The following is a 21,541-nucleotide window of genomic DNA, read 5'->3' on the forward strand; positions in this document are numbered from 1 at the left end:
TTTTAAGAGAAAAATATTTTTTAACCTCACTTTCCATGTTTTTTGGGTGCACAAACTTAAAATGCATCTGTTAAACACAGAACAGGTAAGTATATAACCCCAATAAGTCATACCGTCATGCTTACTTATGTGGACTTGAAGACAAACCCGACACATGCAGTTAAAATTTAAATGTAATTATGACAACTTACAATAAATTACAACGTGCTTTTGCCAATAACAGTCAAATTCATAAAATTAGAAATACAATAACATTACACCATTGATAAATAAACAGATAAGACTTCAGGGGTGAATGAATCGTTGTTTTCAAGGAGTCAAACTAAATGGCAGACACAAGGTGCTTATGAGAAATTCATCGTGTAACTTTTTATCAGTTTCACATTTCAATACTGGCTCCATGTAGTGTTGCTATTATCAATGCCTACAATGAGATCAAACTAAGCAGGTGCAGTGCACTAAACATCAAACAGTGCCTCGTGTCACCTAACGCAACACAGACACACAACTGAGCAGTGGGAGATATTTCATAACAGCAGCTTATTGCTTCTCCTGTGGACTGACAAAAAAGCTCACTTGCTACTGAGTGGCCTGCAGTCTTCCTTCAAATCACCTGGATTCATGAATACTGACAACAATGAACTAACAAACAAAGTTTCTCTTTTTGCGAGAGAAACATATGAAGCAAAGTAGTGTTCTTCCAACTGTTATTTTTATGTATCTGAGCAACTTACTGTGTATAATCGCCTGAAATAGTCATCTTGTAAAATAAGCTCTGACCCAGACTCTACAGGTGTGGGGAGACATACGACCAAATCCTGGGCATCCAGGATGCGAGTCTCCAGGTATCAAGCAAAATCCAGCGACTTCACATCTATTCTGCTTTCTTAAAAAACAGTCGCTGCACTTCATGAGGTGAAAATGAAGGAGTGCTGTCACAATAATTTCACAGTCCGGCAGCGGATGCCGCAGAGCTTCGTGGTTGAATCTGTGGTGTGTATACGTATGTTTCTAAACCGTGGCAGCAGATGTCAAATGATGACGGCAACTGTTTATCAGTGGGAGTTTTGCGTGTGTGTGTTATTGTGCAGGCATGACTCTCCACAGCTGTGCTCTTTTAGAAGCCTTGTATATGGCAATAGGCCTCCAGGCTAGAGAAGAGGACGTAGAGGAACCAGAGTCCAAAGAACAGCAGTGAGGTAAGGACTTTGGGGACGCGTGGGCCTCCTAGTTCACCACCTATGGACGGCCTTCGGCGAAGCATTAACACTCCCATACACAAGAAGGCAAAAATGGTGAAAAGCGTGACAGAGAAGGCCAGTGATCCTGGGTCCACACGGAAAACCTTCCCTTTGACTTCCCAGTATATGGCAGACACAGACCAGGCCACACCTATGCCCAGAAACACATTAACTGCGTTACTTCCTGTCACGTTTCCCACAGACGCATCTGCGTACTGATCCTGCGTAGCAGCAACTTTACTAGCAAAGGTGTCTGGAAAAAAAAACAGTCAAGTTAGAGAATGAGGCTAATCAGCTGTACATTCTTACAACTTCTGCAATACAAGAGTGTTTACAACAACAACTATGACAACAAGAATACCTCACTAACCAGGAAGAGAAGTCCCCAGTGCTACAAAGACCACTGCAGTGACAGTGTCTCTCAGGCCGACGGTGCACCCGAAATGGGAGGCTAGGTCTCCGATAATGGCTGTTAAAATACCAATGACAGTGATTGACACTATGAAGCACGCCCAGCCATTCCAGTACCCTGTGGGTGGGACGCAAGCAAACAGGATCTTCCAGAAGATACAAAATATGTGCATGAAATAGTCGAAGCAGTTGGGCACTCGCTGCTCCTCTCCTTCATCCTCATCACCTGTTTACCAAGACACAGAGAAAGTAAATCAAACACGGCAAAAAAACAGAAAAGACGTCAATACCTAGAAATGGTGCAATCACAGTTTGGTCCAATCACAGAGCGCTTCATAGTATTAGTCGAAGCTTTAACCGTGTGGGACCCAACACATCAAAAAATAGCCAGAAAATTCAGATTTTTTGGAACTGAGATGTTTATTAACCCTCATTACAAAATCCACAAAATGTTGTGTATGATATATTTTTATTATATGTTTTTGTATCGCATTTGACACATTCAGCGTTTTTGGCAACTTTTTGTAAACAACAATGTTAATTTTAGACAAAAAAAAGGTTTTAAAATTGTAATTGACCTCTGTGCACTATTACATTGTAATTACATTGTAATTTACAATTTTAAAATTGATCATTGATCAAAGTATTGATCATATTGATGAGATAGAGGTCTCAGAAACTCATGTATCAACACTTTAAATGAGTAGATTTCCCATGTTCAGTTTTCTCCTTCTGAACTTGGAAATTATTTTATGTCTGTAATTCTATCAACTAAACTATCAATATAAGAGTTTCTGTAACATTTGTGCAGTAAACTGCTGTTGAACCCACTGAATTAAAGATGACAGTTTGCTCTTCTTGTTTGATTTACTGTAAAGTCCACAATTATGGGGGGCAGAGGCAAAATTACACAAAAACAATATGTCACTGTCCAAAAACTTGCAGACCTATCTGCAGCTCAGTATTTCAAGCATCTTAAATCTTTCACATCCATGAGCCAAGGTGACGTTTACTGTACACTAGTTAGTTTTAACCACCAAAAGTTTATTGTTGAAGTTAGAGTTCTGTTTGGGGGCGATCGTGACTCAAGAGTTGGGAGTTCGTCTTGTAATCGGAAGGTTGCTGGCTCGAGCCCCGGCTTGGACAGTCTCGGTCTTTGTGTCCTTGGGCAAGACACTTCACCCGTTGCCTACTGGTGGTGGTCAGAGGCGCCAGTGTCCGGCAGTCTCGCCTCTGTCAGTGCGCCCCAGGGTGGCTGTGGCTACAATGTAGCTGCCATCACCAGTGTGTGTGAATGGGTGGATGACTGGTTGTGTAAAGTTGTGTAAAGGTCCTTAGGGACCAGTAAAGCGCTATACAAATACAGGCCATTTACCATTTACAACACAGAGACATTACCACACTTCCCAGACCACATTGTGTCCATACCTGGTTTCAAAAGTACAAGTCTTCATTTCTTAATTATAACATTCACAAACTCTTATAATAATATTACATGCAGTGCAATAAATTTCATGCATAAGGATTCACAGGCAAACCTGAATTTCAGAAATTTACAAGTGAAGCTCCAAAAAATGACAAAAACACAAAACAATAAATAAATAAAAAGATGCCACTGACCTGCACTGACTGTCACCGCCCCGATGAACTGCTCTTTCCATGAACGCGTACCAATCACCACGGCCAGATTTGTATCCTTGAGCAGTTTGTCCACAGTGTTCTGTTGCAACAAATTAAATATGTTGGTAATCAAGCAGAAACAAGCATTGCTTACATGGATGCATACACAACAGATGGGTTCACATTACACAGCTTCAAGACTTCAAGACGTCTCAAATGTCTTTTCATTTTAACTCGTTTTGTTATTTAACACACACCCGGACACCAAAAAGAATAAATACTATTTAAATGATCTATTCATTGCTCTAATTGAGAATAAGAACACATGAACAACACCTATTGGCCACTTAATTAGGTATACCTGTTCAACTGCTCTTTAACATAAATATCTAATCAGCCAATCACACGGCAGCAGCTTAAAGCATTTAGGCATGTACGCAGGGTCAACACAACCTGCTGAAGTTCAAACAGAGCATCAGAATGTGGAAGAAAAGTGATTTAAGTGACTTGTTGTTTGAGAAACTGCTGATCTACTGGGATTTTCCTTCACACTAGAGTTTAAGGAGAACGGTCAGAGAAAGACTGGTCAATGAGTACCAGTTCTCTGGGTGAAACTGCCCTGGTGAAGTCAGAGCAGAAAAGCTAGACTGTTTCAAGCGGATAGGAAAGCAGCAGCAACTCACATTGTTGCCCGGTCTAATCAGTCTAATTAGTTCTGTTGCCACATTTGGATGGTCAGAATCTGGCAGGGTGGATCCATCCTACCCCGTATTAACAGTTTAGTTCCCTGCTGCTGCGGAGCCTGGGACGGTCTGCTTGCCTCCACCCCGGGGGGAAGGGTAACATCTTTTGGGTCTGGGTGCCGTTTCCCCCTCTGGGGGCGAGGATACCTGGACCCGGGGTATAGAGTATGTTTGGGGAGTGTGATTGTGTGTACATGTCCATTTATGTCTATTCCTACGTTGGGTGAGTGCTGAGTGTTTGTATATGTGTGCATGAGGGTGGGAATGCATGTTTGTGTCTGTGTGTGCCTGTTTGTCTGTGTCTATATGTCAGGTCGGGTCTTAGACTCCACCTCTCTGGGAACTCCCAGGCCCTCCAAAGTGTGGAGGCCTATCTCCCCTCACCACACTCCCTGCCGGTGACTGATGCCCTCAGGGGTCGGTGCATTGGTGGTTCTTCGTGTCCGGGGCTGGGCGCTCAGGTATGTACCAGCTCACTCCTGGTGGCTACTTGGCGGGGCCTGGCGCCTGTTGCTCGGTCAGGCCTCTTCCGGGGCGTGGGGGGCCCACGCCGGTGCAGCCCCCTCTACCTTCTGCTCGGTGGCTACTGGGTGACCCCTCGTCTGGGGATCCTCAGCCCTTCCCATGAGGGTGGCACGGATGCCCCTCCGGTGGTCCTTTTTGGGCTCTCGCACTCTGGGGCCTCTGGATGTCTGGGGCCTGGATCTCCTCCATGCCTGCTTCATGCCCTGGGGGACAGGGCTATGGCTCTCTACATCCTCTTGCAGACCATTACATGGGGAAACCATTTGAATACAAGCGCGCCGATCCACACAGGTGTGCACACGGGTGTTCACTGTTTGTAGACTTAAATCACACCTTTCTAGGCTGCTACTTCAAAGCACATTGTGCGCTGTCTGTCCTGCGTGCTGCACAACAACATTCAATATTTAGTATTTACTGCTGTTTACACTTAGCTAGATTAATGCGATGGTGTTGTGTTTAGTATGTTGCTTTGTTTTGTTTTTTTGCTTGTTTTCTATTCTTTTTCTCTCAACAGGTGATCCCGGAGATATTTTTTCCCCCCTTTCTCACTGTCCCTCTCCCCTTCTGTTTTTCTTTTCCTTCCTCTTTCTTTCTCCCTTTCCTATCCCTCACTCATGTCTGTCCCGTCTGTAACAACTGAAAATAAAATAAAATAAATAATAAAAACAAAGGTCGAACAAATGGACCAATACGGCAATGCCATGATGATCCATTTGGCAAAGTAAATCCATTGGGTATCCTTGTTGGTCTTCAGACAACAATTCTGACGGCTAAAGAACCAAATGGGACAGGCAACCCCCCCCCCCAAAAAAAAAAAACAGTTTAGTTCTGCACACTTTCATCCCTTTACAATCCCAAGTGTTAGGATAGTGTGCCTTGTCACACAGCTCTAATCATCTCAAACTTGATTGTTAAACATAACGATGAGTTCAATGTACTCAAATGATGTCCACAGTCAGCAGAGTACCTTTCAAGAGATTTGAAACTGAGAAATCTGCAGCAACTGAGTCATGCTTTCATGTTAACATGGACCAAACTGAGTAATGCGTCCAGCATCGTGCTAAATCTCTGCCATGGAGAATAAATGTATTTTTGAAGGCAAAAGGGGTTTGAACCTGGTATTATACAGGTATACCTAATATAGTGGCTGATGGGTATAAACACAGTACCAAATGAGATGGACTTAGTCAAGCAGTGCTTACACAATACACAATGTACACACACATTCCTTCTATGTATGGGAAATAAAGGTACATGGAATGAAATAAAATAGATAGTTTGGAAGCAGAAGAGTATCAAACAGCGCGTGAGTAGAAACTGTACCTGGTCTAGTACTCCATTGGGACTCTGACGCACAACAAGGCAGCAGGAGGTTAGTGAAGAAAACCACATACTTGTACAATCTTACACATTTATTTTTCAAAGTTTTTAAAGGAATTTGTCCAAATTTGCAAGTAAAGTTCTGGTTTAATTCGTCAATCTTCAGGCTGCGTGTGTTTAACATAACTTTATGTCAGTAACTGCCACTTTACTTGCAGTGTAACACTTGTATGAGCATCATAATATAGAAACAAACACCCCCCACTCACTCCACACACACCTTAAACTCACAGGACTCCTCTATGATGACCTCTAGCCTGCTGTGCTCTCCAAGAATGGGTTTTCCCATCTCAGAGATCCTCCTGGCCTGTTCCTCCTCAGGGGTGGGATTCCCTGTGAGAGAGCAGACAGGAGATCACTATTCAAGCATTAATGATATCTTACACACGTGCTCTTAACCTCAGTTGAGGCTAAGGTGAAGAAAAATAGCACACTAGCACATGCTTTCAAAGTATGGCATATTTCAAAGGTGTGTGAGCAGCATTTCAAAAGACTCTATAACTTGGCTAAGAAAGAGCAGCTCTTTAGAGAGACTCTACCTTAGACCTGACCCCACTCAAAACATGTGGGCAGCAGAGCTTTTTGAGCATGGTAAAGGTCCTAGAAAGGGGACTGTCTGTGAACTTCTTTTCATGAAAAAGAGTCCATCGTGCTAAAGGACCCAGGCACAATGGAAAGAATATCTGTTATTAACCTCTGTCTCTCTTCCACAGCATGTCTTTATCCTGTTTTCCTTCTCTCACCCCAACCGGTCGCAGCAGATGGCCCCGCCCCTCCCTGAGCCTGGTTCTGCCGGAGGTTTCTTCCTGTTAAAAGGGAGTTTTTCCTTCCCACTGTCGCCAAAGTGCTTGCTCATAGGGGGTCATATGATTGTTGGGTTTTTCTCTGTATCTATGAAGCGCCTTGAGGCGACTTTTGTTGTGATTTGGCGCTATATAAATAAAATTGAATTGAATTGAAAAGGAAAAAAGAAAGCCGTTTTTGACTGGAACAAATCTAATTTACACGAAAGATTCCTGATAATTAATGAACCAGCCTAGCTAACCACCAGCTATCACCAACAAACAGGGACAATGTAACATGTTATATAGTAGCTTCTGCATTTTTAACCATTTACAACTGGTTGTAAATTTTGCCATCAGAGTGGGAAGACAAGTGCACAGTACAGTGCATCAATTACATTATATTGCCAAAGGTATTCACTCACCCATCCAAATTATTATATTGAGGTGTTTCAATCGCCTCGGCATGCAGACTGCTTCTACAAACACACTCAGGAGCTCAGTGTATTCTACTGTGGTATCGCAATGAGATGTCACCTGTCTAACAAGTCCAGTTATATCCACAGGCAACTGTTAGTGGTATAATAACAAAGTGAAAGCAATTGGGAACGACAGAAACTTGGACACTTAGATCGCTGAGGTGCATAGTGCACAGAGGTCATCAACTCTCTGCAGATTCAATCGCTACAGACCTCCAAACTTCACGTGGCCTTCAGATTAGCTCAACAACAGTGTGTAGAGAGCTTCATGGACCGAGCAGCCGCATTAGAGCCGTGCATCACCCAGAGCAATGCAAAGCGTCAGACGCAGTGGTGTAAAGCACACCGCCACCGGACTCTGGAGCAGTGGAGACATGTTCTCTGGAGAGACAAACCATGCTTCTCTATCTAGCAAGTCTAGGTTTGGTGGTTGCCAGGAGAACGTTACTTGTCTGATGCTTTGTGCTAACTGTAAAGTTTGGTGGAGGGGTGATTATGGTGTGGGGTTGTTTTTCAGCAGCTAGGCTTGGCCCCCATAGTTCCAATGAAAGGAGCTCTTAATGCTTGTGGTGGCAGATTTCTTTTGTATTAATCATATGTTTTAATCATATCACATTAGTAATGGTAATATCGCTTTCTCACTTTAGTATAGCAAGATCAGTCCTGTCACCAGTTGTATGCATGCGTGTAGAATGCTATCACAAGTTTTATTACGCCTTCACAGTGGATCCAATGTAGACGGACATCCTGCTCAAGGGAGTTGACGGCCAAACAGAAAACAAGGTCATAATTCTCTCTGTGAGGGAGAAGGTTTAAGGATGGGGCTGAAGGTAAAGCTCCGCCGCCCCCACCCGTGAGATGGGCCAATATGTAAGAGTTGTGGAATGTGACATATCCATATTGCAATATGTTATTAAACCACTTCAAAATGCTCACTGGGGGTGTTTGGAGGTTATTTAAAATTTCCACAACATGCTTCGGCATAACAAGGTATTCTGGACAATTCCATGCTCCCAGCTTTGTGGGAATAGTTTGGAGATGACCTCTCCCTGTTCCAACATGACTGCACACCAGTGCACAAAGCAAGGTCCATAAAGACATGGATGAAGTGTTTGGTGTGGAACAGCTTGCGCAGAGTCCTGACCTCAACCTGAGGTCAACTGCCTACTTGTTTAATATCAGTGTCTGACCTCACAAATATGCTTCTGGAAGAATCATCAAAAATTCCCATAAACCCATCAACACACTCCTGAACCTTGTGGAAAGCATTCCCAACAGAGTTGAAGCTTTTCCTGGCCCAAAGATGGTTTCTGCTTGCTTGAGTGAAATGTGCTCACCTGGGTTGCACATAAGCTAGCCAGGTTTTCCAGTCTTTCTACTTGTACTTCCCGAGTGTTTGGCCCTCTTCACAAGCACATTTAGTGTTTCATCCTCTGGCCCTGCCACTTTTTTTTTAAATAAATAAATGAATAAATAAATTTTTATTTATATAGCACCTTTCAAGACAGAATCACAAAGTGCTGCACATAAGATTACATTTATTTTTTTATTATTTTTTAATAGAAACACAAACCCGTGGAATAAATATTAATGTATTTATATACGTTTTACAGACGTCTTCATGCCCATTGAGACAAACTCACAAATTGACAGTAAGGTATTAAAGTGAGTGTAAAAAGAAGCAAGAGCTTGGGCGTTCACTGAGCTCAAAACAAGAAATGCAAATTTCTGCTGATGGTGTAAAACGACCACTTCACACTGTCACAGGATTTGGAATTTCAAAATAATAGCCAGCTATTTTAAAATGCTGCACAGATCACATGCAAAACCACACCCAAACAATCTTACCCTGGTTTAGCAGCAGTGCTGTGAACAAAGACAGATAATGACTGAGTACAAGCAATATTTTCATGCCGTGATAAAACAGCCTTACACTAAAATGAAAGTGTTCATTTCCCTTCTGAACTTCCACAAAAATTATTTTATACACGACTACTTCTTTCCCCTCCACTGGCATGCACATATCCAATTTCTGCATCTTTTTGACACAATGAGGTTACATGAACAAATAATTACACCAGTAACTCATAATTAGCTGTAGCGTCTGTGCTGCAGTGAAACAGAGACAGTAGTGAACGCCTGCGTGTTCGGTTACTTGCAGCATTCAGCTGCGTGTGTTGTTGTTACTGTTCTGATACTTGATCTTGCACATTGATGCGATCTAATGCTTTCTATTAGTGTAGATGAGAAAGGACAAACAGACTACAACTGTTATCTTATACTAACTTTTTTAAGTGACAGAGTCACGAGAAGTCACTTTAACATTAAAAATGAAATCTGAAATAATTACACACTCACAAGAGAGTCCTCGCTTTAGCCATTTGGGGTCGTCAAGCACAATGAAGAAGTTTTCCTGCTTTTCATACTCCTCCACGTTTATAATGCACACTCGCAATGTCTGACTGAAGACACAAGCACACACACAGACAAACACGCACACACACACACACACACACACACACACACACACACGCACTTATTTCTATACAGAACAGTTCTGTGATTTTACACAGGAAGAAAAACTCAGAAATACAACACAGTCTCTGCTTCTTAAGCATCTGCACCTATATATATGTAACATGCATAGGTAATGTCCAATGAACTGAATTTACCACTTGACACTAGGGCTGCCACGATTGGTCAACTAGTCACGATTAAAATTGTCGACGACTGATTTAAAAGTCGACGCGTCGTTTGAAGCTTTGTAAGATCCCAAAAGACGCAGGAATAAGTAGTAGGATTTAAGAGTGTAATAACGGACTGAAACAGAAGATGGCAGCACTGCATGTACAAGGATGCTAGCTGCCGTTAAACCCCGAAGAAGAAGAAGCTGTGTCCCAGAATTCATAGCGCAGCCCAGCTCAGTTTCCAACAATGGCGGCAGCTAGTTAGTTTTAATATTACTCTTATTATTCTTTCTGGGTCACAAAATAAACGTTTAACATATTTTCAGGCGAGAATGTAGCTGTGTAAACCTCAAATATCTGCTCAGTTTATCAAGACACCACATATTTTCAAAAGCGCTCCGACGTTTTCGGAGACGTCTGTTACCCACTAGCTCGATAGCTAGCTGGGGGCTAGGCTCACTAGAGCCGTGACAACACCGGACTCCCGGCTAATCGTTTTCAAACCCACCGCCGTCTTTCGCTACTCAGGTTAAACATGATATATAAGTCACTTAGATAACTTAAAAATGTTATTGTTTGGCTTTTTTAGTATTTTATTTGTTCCTGAGTAAATTGGTTTGGCTGAGATTAAAGTTATAGTTTTTACACAGCTGAATAAACGTCAAGCAGACAGCTGATTATCAGAAGTGTGAGATGCTCGAGAATATACTCCGGTGTCCTGTTATATTTTAGATAGCAAGGAGTTTATTAAACTTCACCGAAACAATCTGCAAATGTCATTAAAATTTAATAAACTCTCATCTTGTCTTTATTTTTAGTTAGCACATACCTTAAACACTTAAAGCTGTAAGCTAATGATAGTTATATAAGAGCAGATGCTGCTGGTGCAATAAGCTGTATGTTTTACGTCCAATGGATGATGATCTGATTAGTCGACTAATTGCAAAAATAATCGGTGACTAGTCGACTATCAAAATAATAGTTTGTGGCAGCCCTACTTGACACACCTGAGCTCAATAGTAAATGAATAGGGTCATAGCAAAGACTGAATACTTTCATAAAATTGCAAAAATTTCAAGCAGACCTTTTTTTATTTGTCACTTTGTGTGACTTAAAGTGAAAAAAAAAATATAGGCTTGAGTTTTAGCATCGCAGCCAAAGTAGAGATGTCAGGAATGACAGCTTATAGCTTGATTAACAGTGTGCCCCTATCTCCCAGTCATTGCCTCTATGTTACTATACCTTACCTGGTCTGTTCATTGGTGAATTCCAGCTCCCCTCTGGTCTCCTCGTAGTCCACTCCTGCCTTGGCGCTGCCATCTTCCGTATGGTACGGCACAGCAACTGTGCCCCTGGACCCCGAGTTCCTCAACACAGTCACCGTCAGGATGCCTGTGCTCTCACTCACCCGCAGCACGTGCTGCTCAAAGGTGAAGATGCCAGCGTGATCGTCGTCCAAGATGGTGACCGTAGCAACCAGCGGCTCCACTAGTCTCCCTTTGGGTGGAGTCCCCGTCCCTTCATTTCCACCCTCCTCTAACCTCAAGTTCTGAAGGCGCACAAAGAAATGCTCATCCTCTTCAAAGATGTCATCATCCAGGATCCTCACCTGGAGAGAGCAAAGTATTTTAAAGTTACATTCCTTCCAGATGCACATGGTTGTTAACCATTTTATTGAACATTCACTACAATTAAATTCTCAGAATGACAGATTCTTTGATCCCACTGATGACAGACACCACAACTAATCTAGATTCCTGGTCACCTCTCCAGGACAATTTTTGTGTTTGACACTTGACCATGACGATAAAGGTTAAACACTGACACTAACATTAGCTTTTTTTCCTTTCTTACCTTGATTTCTTTGTGGGTCTCCCCTGGTTTGAACACCAGGGTTCCCTCAGTAAATTCATAATCTGCTCCAGCATTGGCAGAACCATTTTCTGTACAGTAGTCCACATAGAATGTATTCTGACCAGTTCCCCCATCGAGGATCACCCCCAGGGTCAGAAAGCCACAGTTCTCCATGCACTGATACTGGGAGCTTTCAAAACAAATGTGCGAGCACGTGGCCTTATCAGTCTCGTGGCCTGAACGTCGCGCGTGCTCAGCAGCGTGTTTCTTTAATATGTTACCAGCACCGATCATCATGCGAGTCGCCTGGACACGGTAGAAGGCACGGCTCTTCTTCTGGTGAACCAGGGCGGAGTAGTTGGCCATCTCGATCAGCTGGTCCAAATCTTTGTCTGGGTGTTTCTCCTTAAGATCTTTCAAGATGCGGACAACCTGTCAAAGCAGGAGAACTAGTAGTCAGACTTGTGTTTACACAGATATGTGTGTTGCTTAATGTTATGTAAAAACACCCTTTAAAAAGTATTTGCTCAACAGTGTCTAACAAGAAGAGATTTTATTGTAACTATGCAGACAGGGTTTGCAGTGGGGATGTGAAGAGGGATGCTCACACCAGAACGAAAATAAATATCTTAGTTTGCGATGACAAAACATGTCGTTGTTTCTTTGACGACCTGTCTGCTCTTCTGCAATTCCCTTATTGAGACTCCAACTGAGATAAAATCTTATTTGCTTCAGGAAACGTTATAATGAACTGCCACTATTTAATATTATTAGGGGTGGGGGAAAAAATCGATACTGTGTAGTATTGTGATATTTTGTTTGCTAATAATGTATCGATACAGGGACAGCAGAAATCGATATTTTGTTACAAAAAAGGTTTTTGTGCTCTGACTTCAGAGCATGTTGATCCTTTTTCTGAGCAAGAATCCTGACATTCCTTCACTGTCCAAATGTGTTTAACTTGTTTTATGGCAGCAATAAACATGACAGTTTACTTATTTTAATTTAAGACATGTTTTATTTTAATTAAGTTTAAAACTTTTTTTATTTAATGTAAAATTATATTTTGTTTTAATTTACTTTCAAATTCTTCAGTTGCTGAAGGGGCTGCATAGTTTTCATAAACTGCATAGTTCAGAATAGCTATAATTGTACCAGATGGTTGATTCAGTTAAGTTGGACTAGACTGTAATACAAACCGTTCAGTTTGTCAACAATAAAACTGAAATGAGAGAAAGACTGAGTGTGAGACTTTGATATTAGATAAAATGAATATTGATAAAGTTTACCTTTATGTACAGAATCTGAATATCGCAAAATATTTTTAAAAAATTGCAATAATATCGTATCGTGCGTTAAGTATTGTGATAATATCGTATCGTGGGATGTATGGTGATTCCCACCTCTAAATATTACATGTACTTTGTATTTATTTTATTTGCTATGAACCCATGCGCATCTTTAATAAAGTGAAACTAAACTAAAAACTAATGTCTACTGTGACCATTAAATATGACTGTTTATAAACTCACTGAGCTCTAAATAAAAATGAACCGATTGGAAATGTGTGCAGTAGCAGTAAGAACTTTACATGCATTCATCATGAGCATGAACATGAAAATACATGCATACACGCCCACTAATATTTGGTTACATTTTAGTGGGCTTGCCATCAACAAGCTGTTAGCATAGCTTTAGCCACACTTCTTGGAAGAATTTGTAGCGTTCACTTAAATTAGTTGGTTTCTCGGCACAGATCTGGCTTTGGAGCAATTTTCAACATGGTTAAGGGGAGGAGCTTTGGTACTGAAAGGTAACCAGTTTAAACAATGTACATAACTGCAGATTATTTAGATTTAGAAGAAGACCCAAGCTGTCACGTTCAGATGAGAGGAACTTGTTTAGAATATTATGAACTGGAAGACCAGTGTGACAAATATGACATCACCACAGACTGAGAGGGTTCAGACCAAGAAAGAAGTCCATGCTCCTTCACTAAAATGTGCAGCTGCCCACATGGACAAGCCAAATGCTTTCTGGGCAAAACTTTATGGTCAGATGAAACAAAGATTGAGATATTTGGTCACAATGACAAGACATATGTTGGGAAGAGTAAAGGTAAGGCTTTCTGAAGATCGTATTAGCGGTCAAGAATTGCTGTGGCAGCATCACATTCAGTTCATGCAGCAAAGCATGCAGTGGATGGAATAACGAAGACTGAGGACTACCTCCAAATTCTTCAGCTTCACCTTAATTCAACAGCTACACAGTTAAAACCTGGTCTCAGTTGGGTGTTTGAATAGAATAATGATTCCAAGCACACATCAAAACTGGTTTTGTAATGGGTAAAGTAAGCAAAGGTAACATCAGGTTACTGGAACGGCCTCCCCAAAATTCCGACCTCAATCCTGATCAAAATTTGTGGACTTTGCTTGAAACTGGTCAAATATCCAGTCAGAATCACAGCAGTTGCTTGCTGATGGCTACCAAAAGTACCTGGTTGAGGTGGAACTTGTTGAGGAACATTTAACCATTAGTGTGGATACAAGCAAAGTTTTGACCCTGAGTGGATGAAAGTAAAACAAAATCAAACTTCTGCAACCCAATGCTTGTTTTTCAGTCATTCAAGATATATGCTGTATAATTATTCCAGTCTGGATAAAGAACAGGTCAAAGAAATCACTAGAAAAATAAACTTATCATGACATTCATGTCATCGACGAGATTTTTGGCCATAGCTGTATATCAGAGGGGCAGATCAGGCTAAGCGGTTAGAAGACAAAGTTAGAGGCAAGGTCGAGATGGTTTGGACAGGTGCCGAAGAGGCAAAGAAGGATATATTGGACAAAGGATTTCGAAGATGTAGCCTGCAGGCAGGAGGAAAAAAAAGACCACAGAGGAGATTCATGGATGTAGTGAAGGGGGGCATGCTGAGGGTTGGTGCTAGAAACAGGGTGAGATAGAGGATGATGATCAGCTGCGCCGACCCCTACAGGGAGCAGAGTTCTAATTAGCTAAAACAAAACAGATGTTAAACCTGAAATTAATGGAGAGAAAAAACCGCTCTTTTAAAGCCTTCAGTCTGAGTGGCTCAATAACACGTTTGCCTGAGTCTTACCTCATCTTTGTTCTGGTCTAGTTCATTGCCTGTCTGCACAGAGACCGTAACAGTGGAGGAGTTTCCAGGGCATGCGCTGCTGTCTGACAGCTTTCCATCCACGATCACGTCAACGCCTTTGGGAGCGAGGTCCCCTTCCATTTCCACCACGATGCCGTGCCTCTTGTCAGCACGGTAACGCTTGTGCATGTATTTGTAGAAGAGTAGGCGGCGGTCAGCGATCCAAGCCAAGATCACACACACCGGAAAATACAGCAGCGTCACTATGGCCTCCCACACCTGATTATGCAGGCAACATGAAAAATAATCAGTTACTCATTTGATATATTAAAAATAGAATAAAAGGTATGTGTATACCTTTTAGCTAATCAGATGTTTGGGTGAGTTTTAGAAACAAAACATCTGCGGCAAGTTTTTAAAAACTTAAATCTAAAATTACAGACTGTGGGTGTGCAAAGGGTTACCAAGTGAGGATTTACCAAACCTTGTAATACAGCTTGTAATATTTTGATGTCATGTGAGATTCAGTATTTAAGATCCCCGCATCTGTTTGAAGATTCCTGCCACTTATATTTTCCACCTTTGTTCTCCACAGCAGAATTCAGGTGTTGATTTAAATATTTGTTTTCTTGCTAATCTGTCGTCCATACACGAACACTGCAAAGTGCAACAGTGAGCCACCACTTCTGTGTCTGCAGCTCAGTCATGTGATGCTTTGCTTTGCCCTTCTGCCATGCAGAGATGTCGTTTTTATGAGTATTATTGATCTTTCAGGTCTTCCACAGTTTCCTCTTACTGACATTTCAGGTTCTTTCAAACTAATTGATGCAAACGAAGCACATGGGCATAGGGAAGCTATAAAAAGATATTTTCAGATCTGCTGCTTAGAGCATAAGATTGTTATGATTGCCACATTTGGTAGAATTGGTATGATTATTACTTTCTGATGAAAGAAAGTAAATTTAGCAGAAAGTAAATTTGAACAAACATTTGAAAACAAATGGCACTAATGTCATACAAATAAAAGTAACAATGCATTAATATTTAAAGCTGCGGGGTGTGAATTCTCACCACTAGATGTCAGCAGACTGCAAATTGAAGTCAACTGAATCCTGTTTTCTTACCTCTCCTTACCTCGCCTCTGGAGGAGGCTGTAAAACTGTGTAAAAAGAGTCCAGTGTGAGCGTATGAGTCAATGACGCTTACTTCTGCCCGACGACAGTGATACTGCAGTGAGTTGTTGAAGATATCCTCAACTTTTCCGTCCATAAGTACTGCTGTTTTTGCCACTGCTAGCTGCTTTTAGCCAGTGTTAGTGAAAGTTTCTTTGAAGTGGATCTACCGTTGCTGACTTGGACACTTAGGGAATTCTCTTGTATTATATGAGAATGTAACCAACCCGTGTGCTTTTTGTAATAATCTAGTCTATCATTAGCTGGGGTAAATCTGGCTTATAACCAGCTGTTATTGTTGTTTAGCTGGACCGTTGTCAGCTGTACGGAGTCAGTCGCATGTCTAATCTGCTGACAAAAGGTAACTGTGATAATATCCGGAATAAATGTGTTGGAGACTTGAATTCATTTCAGGAGATTCCACTCACATTTATGTTTTTTCATAAAGGGGACCCCTTCTTAGATTAAAAAATATAGGTATGATACTGTCCGCAAGTGGCGGCACAAACTAGAAGTTTGCCTCCACAGAATGCAAACCCCTACGAGTCCTCTTCTCCTCCGCCTATGGCAGGGGTGTCCAAACCCAGGCCTCGAGGTTTTAGATGTGTCCTTGATCCAACACTGATTTAAATGGCTGAATTACCTCCTCAACATGTCTTGAAGTTCTCCAGAGGCCTGGTAATGAACTAATCATTTGATTCAGGTGTGTTGACCCAGGGTAGGCTCTATAACCTGCAGGACACCGGCCCTCGAAGCCTGGAGTTGGCCAAGCCTGGCCTATGGTGTACGGGCAGTCTCTAGCCATATTCATCTGGTCCTGCGTATTCCACGTGAAGGGCCAACATGGCATTTTCAATGAGTTTTCAATTTGTTGAAAGAAATAATAATACACTAGTCATTGTATATTTATGAGTACAACACATTTTTTCAAGAAAATAATCTCATAAAACCACAAACTTTAAAGAAATACTAATTTTTAAAGTGTGTTAACCCTTTAAGAGCTACCATAGAACCAAGTCCGCCAGAGCTTATATTATATTTTTACATGCTGTGGAGCCATTTTGGGAGCATTTCAAGTTGCTATACATCAATACAACAATTATAGCCTAAATTATAGTAATATGTCTGCATTAAGTCCATAGTAATTACATAAATTGCAAAAAAGTGCAATAAACTACAAAAAAATTGAAAATCGTTTTTGTTTTTTAACATATATTTCTAGTTAGAGAAATTTAAGAGGCTTATCCCTCAAAACTGTAAATATAAAAAAGTTGCACAAAATAGTTTCCCACCACAGGAAATTTATTTTGAGTGTCTTCATAGTTTTATTTTTGAAATACACCAATTTTTATATACTGCAGGAAAAACGAAAATAAATATTATAATGCAAATTTGCAAAAAAGCAGCATATGCATCAAAATAAACTATTTCCAGCAGTGCAATATGAGTCCTAAGCATCCCAGAAACGACACAGAAAGTCATAAAGTCAAAGATAACTTTTAAAAACACCAGTATAAGCTCATGAGGCCCTGATGGTAAAAATAAAACTACATTTCCGCGAAAATGACGTCACTTCCGGTTTCGGGCAGGTAATGGCGGACATGCGATAGTTCACGCTGACGTCTATTCCAACGTAGGAAGTGTTATGAACAGCTGATCGGATCGGCAAAGCGTGTTTCTGGAATATTATGTTTTTGTTGCTGCAAGTGCTTTTTATGCAGTTTTTGCAAAGCTATATGTGGAAGGAAACTGTGACCGAGGACAAGCTGATGGCATAAGATGTAAGTACAACTCCTCCGGTTTCATATGCAAAAAAAATTATTGTGCTAGCTCACGTGGTTGCATTGCTACCGAGATTAAAAAATAGTTACGCAAAACAGAGCGTGCCGCTCCAACAGGTTTTAAAGGGTTAATGCAGAGGCTGCGTTTCCAAAAATCAACAATAGCACTGTGGCCAGAAGTACATATGTTTTTCAGTTAAAATGTATGCAACCATCAGAACATACCTCTACAATCCCAGGTGAGATGACAGCCAGTATGAGGTAGAGCCAAATGTAGGCAAAGATGCTCCAGAAAGCCGTTATGAAAAACACTCGGAGGTGTTTGATCTTACGAGACTCTCCGTCAGGGACCACCCACACACACAGACCAATTATCACAAACATATTGAAGGCAGCGCTGCCCACTATGGTGCCCGGGCCGAGCTCCCCAGCATGGAAGTTGTGGCCACACACCTGTTAAAGTGAGAAAAAAAGAGTCAATCAAAGCTCATTTGTTAAGCTAACTAGAACCGAATAAGAGCCACGTAACAACTAGAATTCAAAACAGACTCCGAGTGCACATACAGCTCCAGCATTTGTTGTATATGTTACGCATATGTTGCTGCAAATGTAATGAGTTGTGCACCTCAATAACAGAAAGCAGGATCTCAGGTGCGGAGGAGCCCAGTGCCATGAGCGTGAGGTTGGATACAGTCTCATTCCAGATCCGTACCGTTGCGACTGTGGTTTCACCGTTGGGTTTGGTGACGGTCACCACTTTCTCCTGCAGTCACAGACGTTTGGGAAAATGCCCAAAATGCTTAATTTCAGTTAAGACATATTTGAAATGCCCAAATACATCAGGTTGGAAATCTCGTTTACAGTCTGGTACAAAAAACAGCTCATTTGACTGTTGACAGTTTTACTCTTCATAATAACTGCACTGAGGACTGCTTCTCTAATTTCAAAATGCTGCTACATTGTGTAAAATGTAAATTCTAATCACAGGTTTTGAGTCTACTACGGTCCATTTTAAACGAGCTTTGCCACAGACAAGAATCCAGTACTGATTTTTGGCCCCATCCCTTGTGTACATGTATCAATCTTTTTATGATATTAGGTACTATAGATGATGGATATTCAAAGCCTTCACAATTTTATGTTGAACAATATTCTATTTTTTAACAGATTGGCAAACCTTTATTTAAACTCTGCTTCTCTAAAATAGTTTTTCTACACCCGATCATGTTACTGACCTGTTGCTAGGTCATCTAATAAGTTTAAAACGTTTCTACTGGTAGAAAATGTAAAATGTCATGCAAAATTAATATATAAAAATATAACAACAAGAGTTAAACTTTTCCAATGTTTACTGTATTCTGCTGTGAACAAAATATGAATTTATAGGATTTGCAAAATCAGGCATTCTGCTTTTACATTTACATGGTGATTCAACATTTTTGGAAGAGGGTGGTAATTTAATTTGTGTAAGGCATAAATTTAGGGGTCTGGCTGCTTTGGTGGTTTTGGTGACTAAAATTTAAACTATGTATAATAATAATAATAATAATGTATATGTCTCCATAGGGAAATTGCTCCTCTACATTTAACCCATTCACCCAGTGGGCAGCCACCAATGCAGCGCACAGGGAGCAGTGTGTAGGGACGGTACCTTGCTCAGGGGTACCTCAGGGCAGCCGTTCAGTGGAGTCGAACCCCTGACCTTCGGATCATGGGGCCACCACTCTACCTACTGAGCTATCCCTGCCCCTAGCCTGTTATTTAGCACTGATGAGCATGTCTACAGCTTGCTACCCAGGATTACTACCTTTAGCGTCCATTTTTAGCTCCCAAAAAAACAAACAAACTACTCATCGGCAGTTAAGACTGTGATTCAAAAGTGGAATCCAGCAGCAATGGGTGAGGTGACAGTGGCTTTGTCCATCTTACACTTACAGGCGATGCTTCAAACACAGTGGGTCTGATACTAGAACTACTTTTGTTTTGGCAGCGAGTTAATGTGATAAAATTATTTTTTTAAATTGAAGATTGAAAATTTATAGTAAATATTTTAAAACGGTTTCTCTTTATTACCTAATTCTCATATCTGTTAATTCATCTAGGGCGACATATACTGGCACTTTACTTTGATATTTTAAAAAAATGGAAGCTCAAAGTGGAAACAAAATTTGCCTTTTCCTAATAAAAAGGAGCCAAAACACTAGTCAACTACGAGCAAACACAAAACCCTGATAGTAAAAAATTAAATGGTTGCATTTTTTAATTCCCAATTTTAAGCTCAATAATACCTGCGAGGTAATGACTTCTATAGATGCCATGAAGCGGTCTGCAATGATGGACACACCCAGGAACATGTACATGAGACAGAGGAAATAGATGATTGCCCTCCCTGCCTGCTCCCCCAGTGGAGGGTTGAGTGGTAGCCACACCGGCAGCAGGATGCCGGGTTTACAAACCACAGTGTCAGAACACGTCCGTTTTCCAGAGCCTGAGGTGTTACCAGAGGATTGCGGCAGCTCAGGGCCAGATCCTCGCTCCACAACCTGGGGCTTGAAGGAGGTCCCGGCGTGGCACAGGAGGAGGAACGAGAGGAAGAGGAGGCTGGAAAGGTAAACCGGAGGGGGTCCCATGGTATCCCTGAGTCAGGAAGGGCCTGGGGGTGGGGTTCACTGGGGGAACCGCTGGGTCAAAAGAAACTCCTAGTGAAGCAGAGGAGCACACATTTGTTTGAGAAAGAGAAAATCTTTATCATATACGATAGTTTACATATCTCACCATGTCTTAAATGGTACATGATAGGCTGGTTCTTATACTCTGCTTTTCTATTCTGCTCGAGCACTCGAAGCGCTTTATATGACAACAAGGCTCGTACACCCACTAACACACCTTCATACAGACATGCCTAAGTGCTTTCACACACACACTACATTCATCAGGAGCAAGTCCTCGAGTGTCCTGGTCTGGATGCACTATCCAAGAATGTGAACATCAGCATTTAAAGCAATTCTAATGTAAACTATAACAGCAATGTCATGCAAATAAGTACATTTTAAATATGCTCTACATCAGATTACCATAAAAACAACATAAAAACATGGATGCGGCTGTAAGAACAGTTCTGCAGTCTTCACACAAAATTCTAGACACGCCGCTTTATTTCTGGTATTATTATGATCTTTGTGAGCAGTTTAAATATTAGACGTGTTTTAGTATCAACTGTCAAAGCTCCTCCCCTTCCCGCATGTTTAACCTATGTAATATCCAGCAGATGACGATACGATGACCGTCAGAGTAAAACATCATTCATACTGCTTCAGCGACGTCTTCAAGCACACTCTGTCAGAATGCAGGCTCCCCCATTTCATTTAGTTTTTTTTAAGCATAGCCGCCATCACAAAGGCTTGTTATAAGCAGTTAATTGTAAACTGAGCTGACTGAATCAGTGTAACAACATATCAAAATGACCTCTAGCACCAGTCACTGAGACCTGGTGGCAAGACTAACTAAGGACTAGTTTAGAGTTCAGTCAGTGTTCAGCACAGCATCAGCATCTCTCTGTGAATACTACATCACAGTAATTTTAAGGCAAATTTCCAACAGGACATATATGACCTTTTCACTTATAACCATACTAGAATAGATTTGGTCAATATTTGCTATTCCCCATAAAATACTGAAGTATTCTGTAAAAGGTATAGATGTCAGAATGATGGCGGAGAGGCTCTTTGAATATAGACGTTTACTACAT

General features: G+C 41.3%; 1 protein-coding gene across 1 annotated transcript in view; it reads right to left on the reverse strand.

The window, feature by feature from the left end:
• Window positions 1-209: 209 nt before the first annotated feature.
• Window positions 210-21,541, reverse strand: part of slc8a2a (solute carrier family 8 member 2a) — a 35,416-nt gene continuing 14,084 nt past the window's right edge. Inside the window, exons 2-12 of the mRNA XM_087847084.1 lie at window positions 20,082-20,492; window positions 18,419-18,556; window positions 18,019-18,246; window positions 14,841-15,119; window positions 11,723-12,154; window positions 11,116-11,477; window positions 9,540-9,643; window positions 6,141-6,253; window positions 3,273-3,372; window positions 1,612-1,878; window positions 210-1,494 (exon numbers count right to left, since the gene is read on the reverse strand). Coding sequence (XP_087703210.1) covers window positions 1,118-1,494; window positions 1,612-1,878; window positions 3,273-3,372; window positions 6,141-6,253; window positions 9,540-9,643; window positions 11,116-11,477; window positions 11,723-12,154; window positions 14,841-15,119; window positions 18,019-18,246; window positions 18,419-18,556; window positions 20,082-20,423 — 2,742 coding nt within the window. The 5' untranslated portion in view covers window positions 20,424-20,492 and the 3' untranslated portion in view covers window positions 210-1,117. The remainder of the gene's footprint in view (window positions 1,495-1,611; window positions 1,879-3,272; window positions 3,373-6,140; window positions 6,254-9,539; window positions 9,644-11,115; window positions 11,478-11,722; window positions 12,155-14,840; window positions 15,120-18,018; window positions 18,247-18,418; window positions 18,557-20,081; window positions 20,493-21,541) is intronic.

The sequence above is a fragment of the Neolamprologus brichardi genome, chromosome 10 (assembly GCF_056152115.1).
Source record: "Neolamprologus brichardi isolate AB-2024 chromosome 10, ASM5615211v1, whole genome shotgun sequence".
In the NCBI taxonomy this organism is placed as follows: Eukaryota; Metazoa; Chordata; class Actinopteri; order Cichliformes; family Cichlidae; genus Neolamprologus; species Neolamprologus brichardi.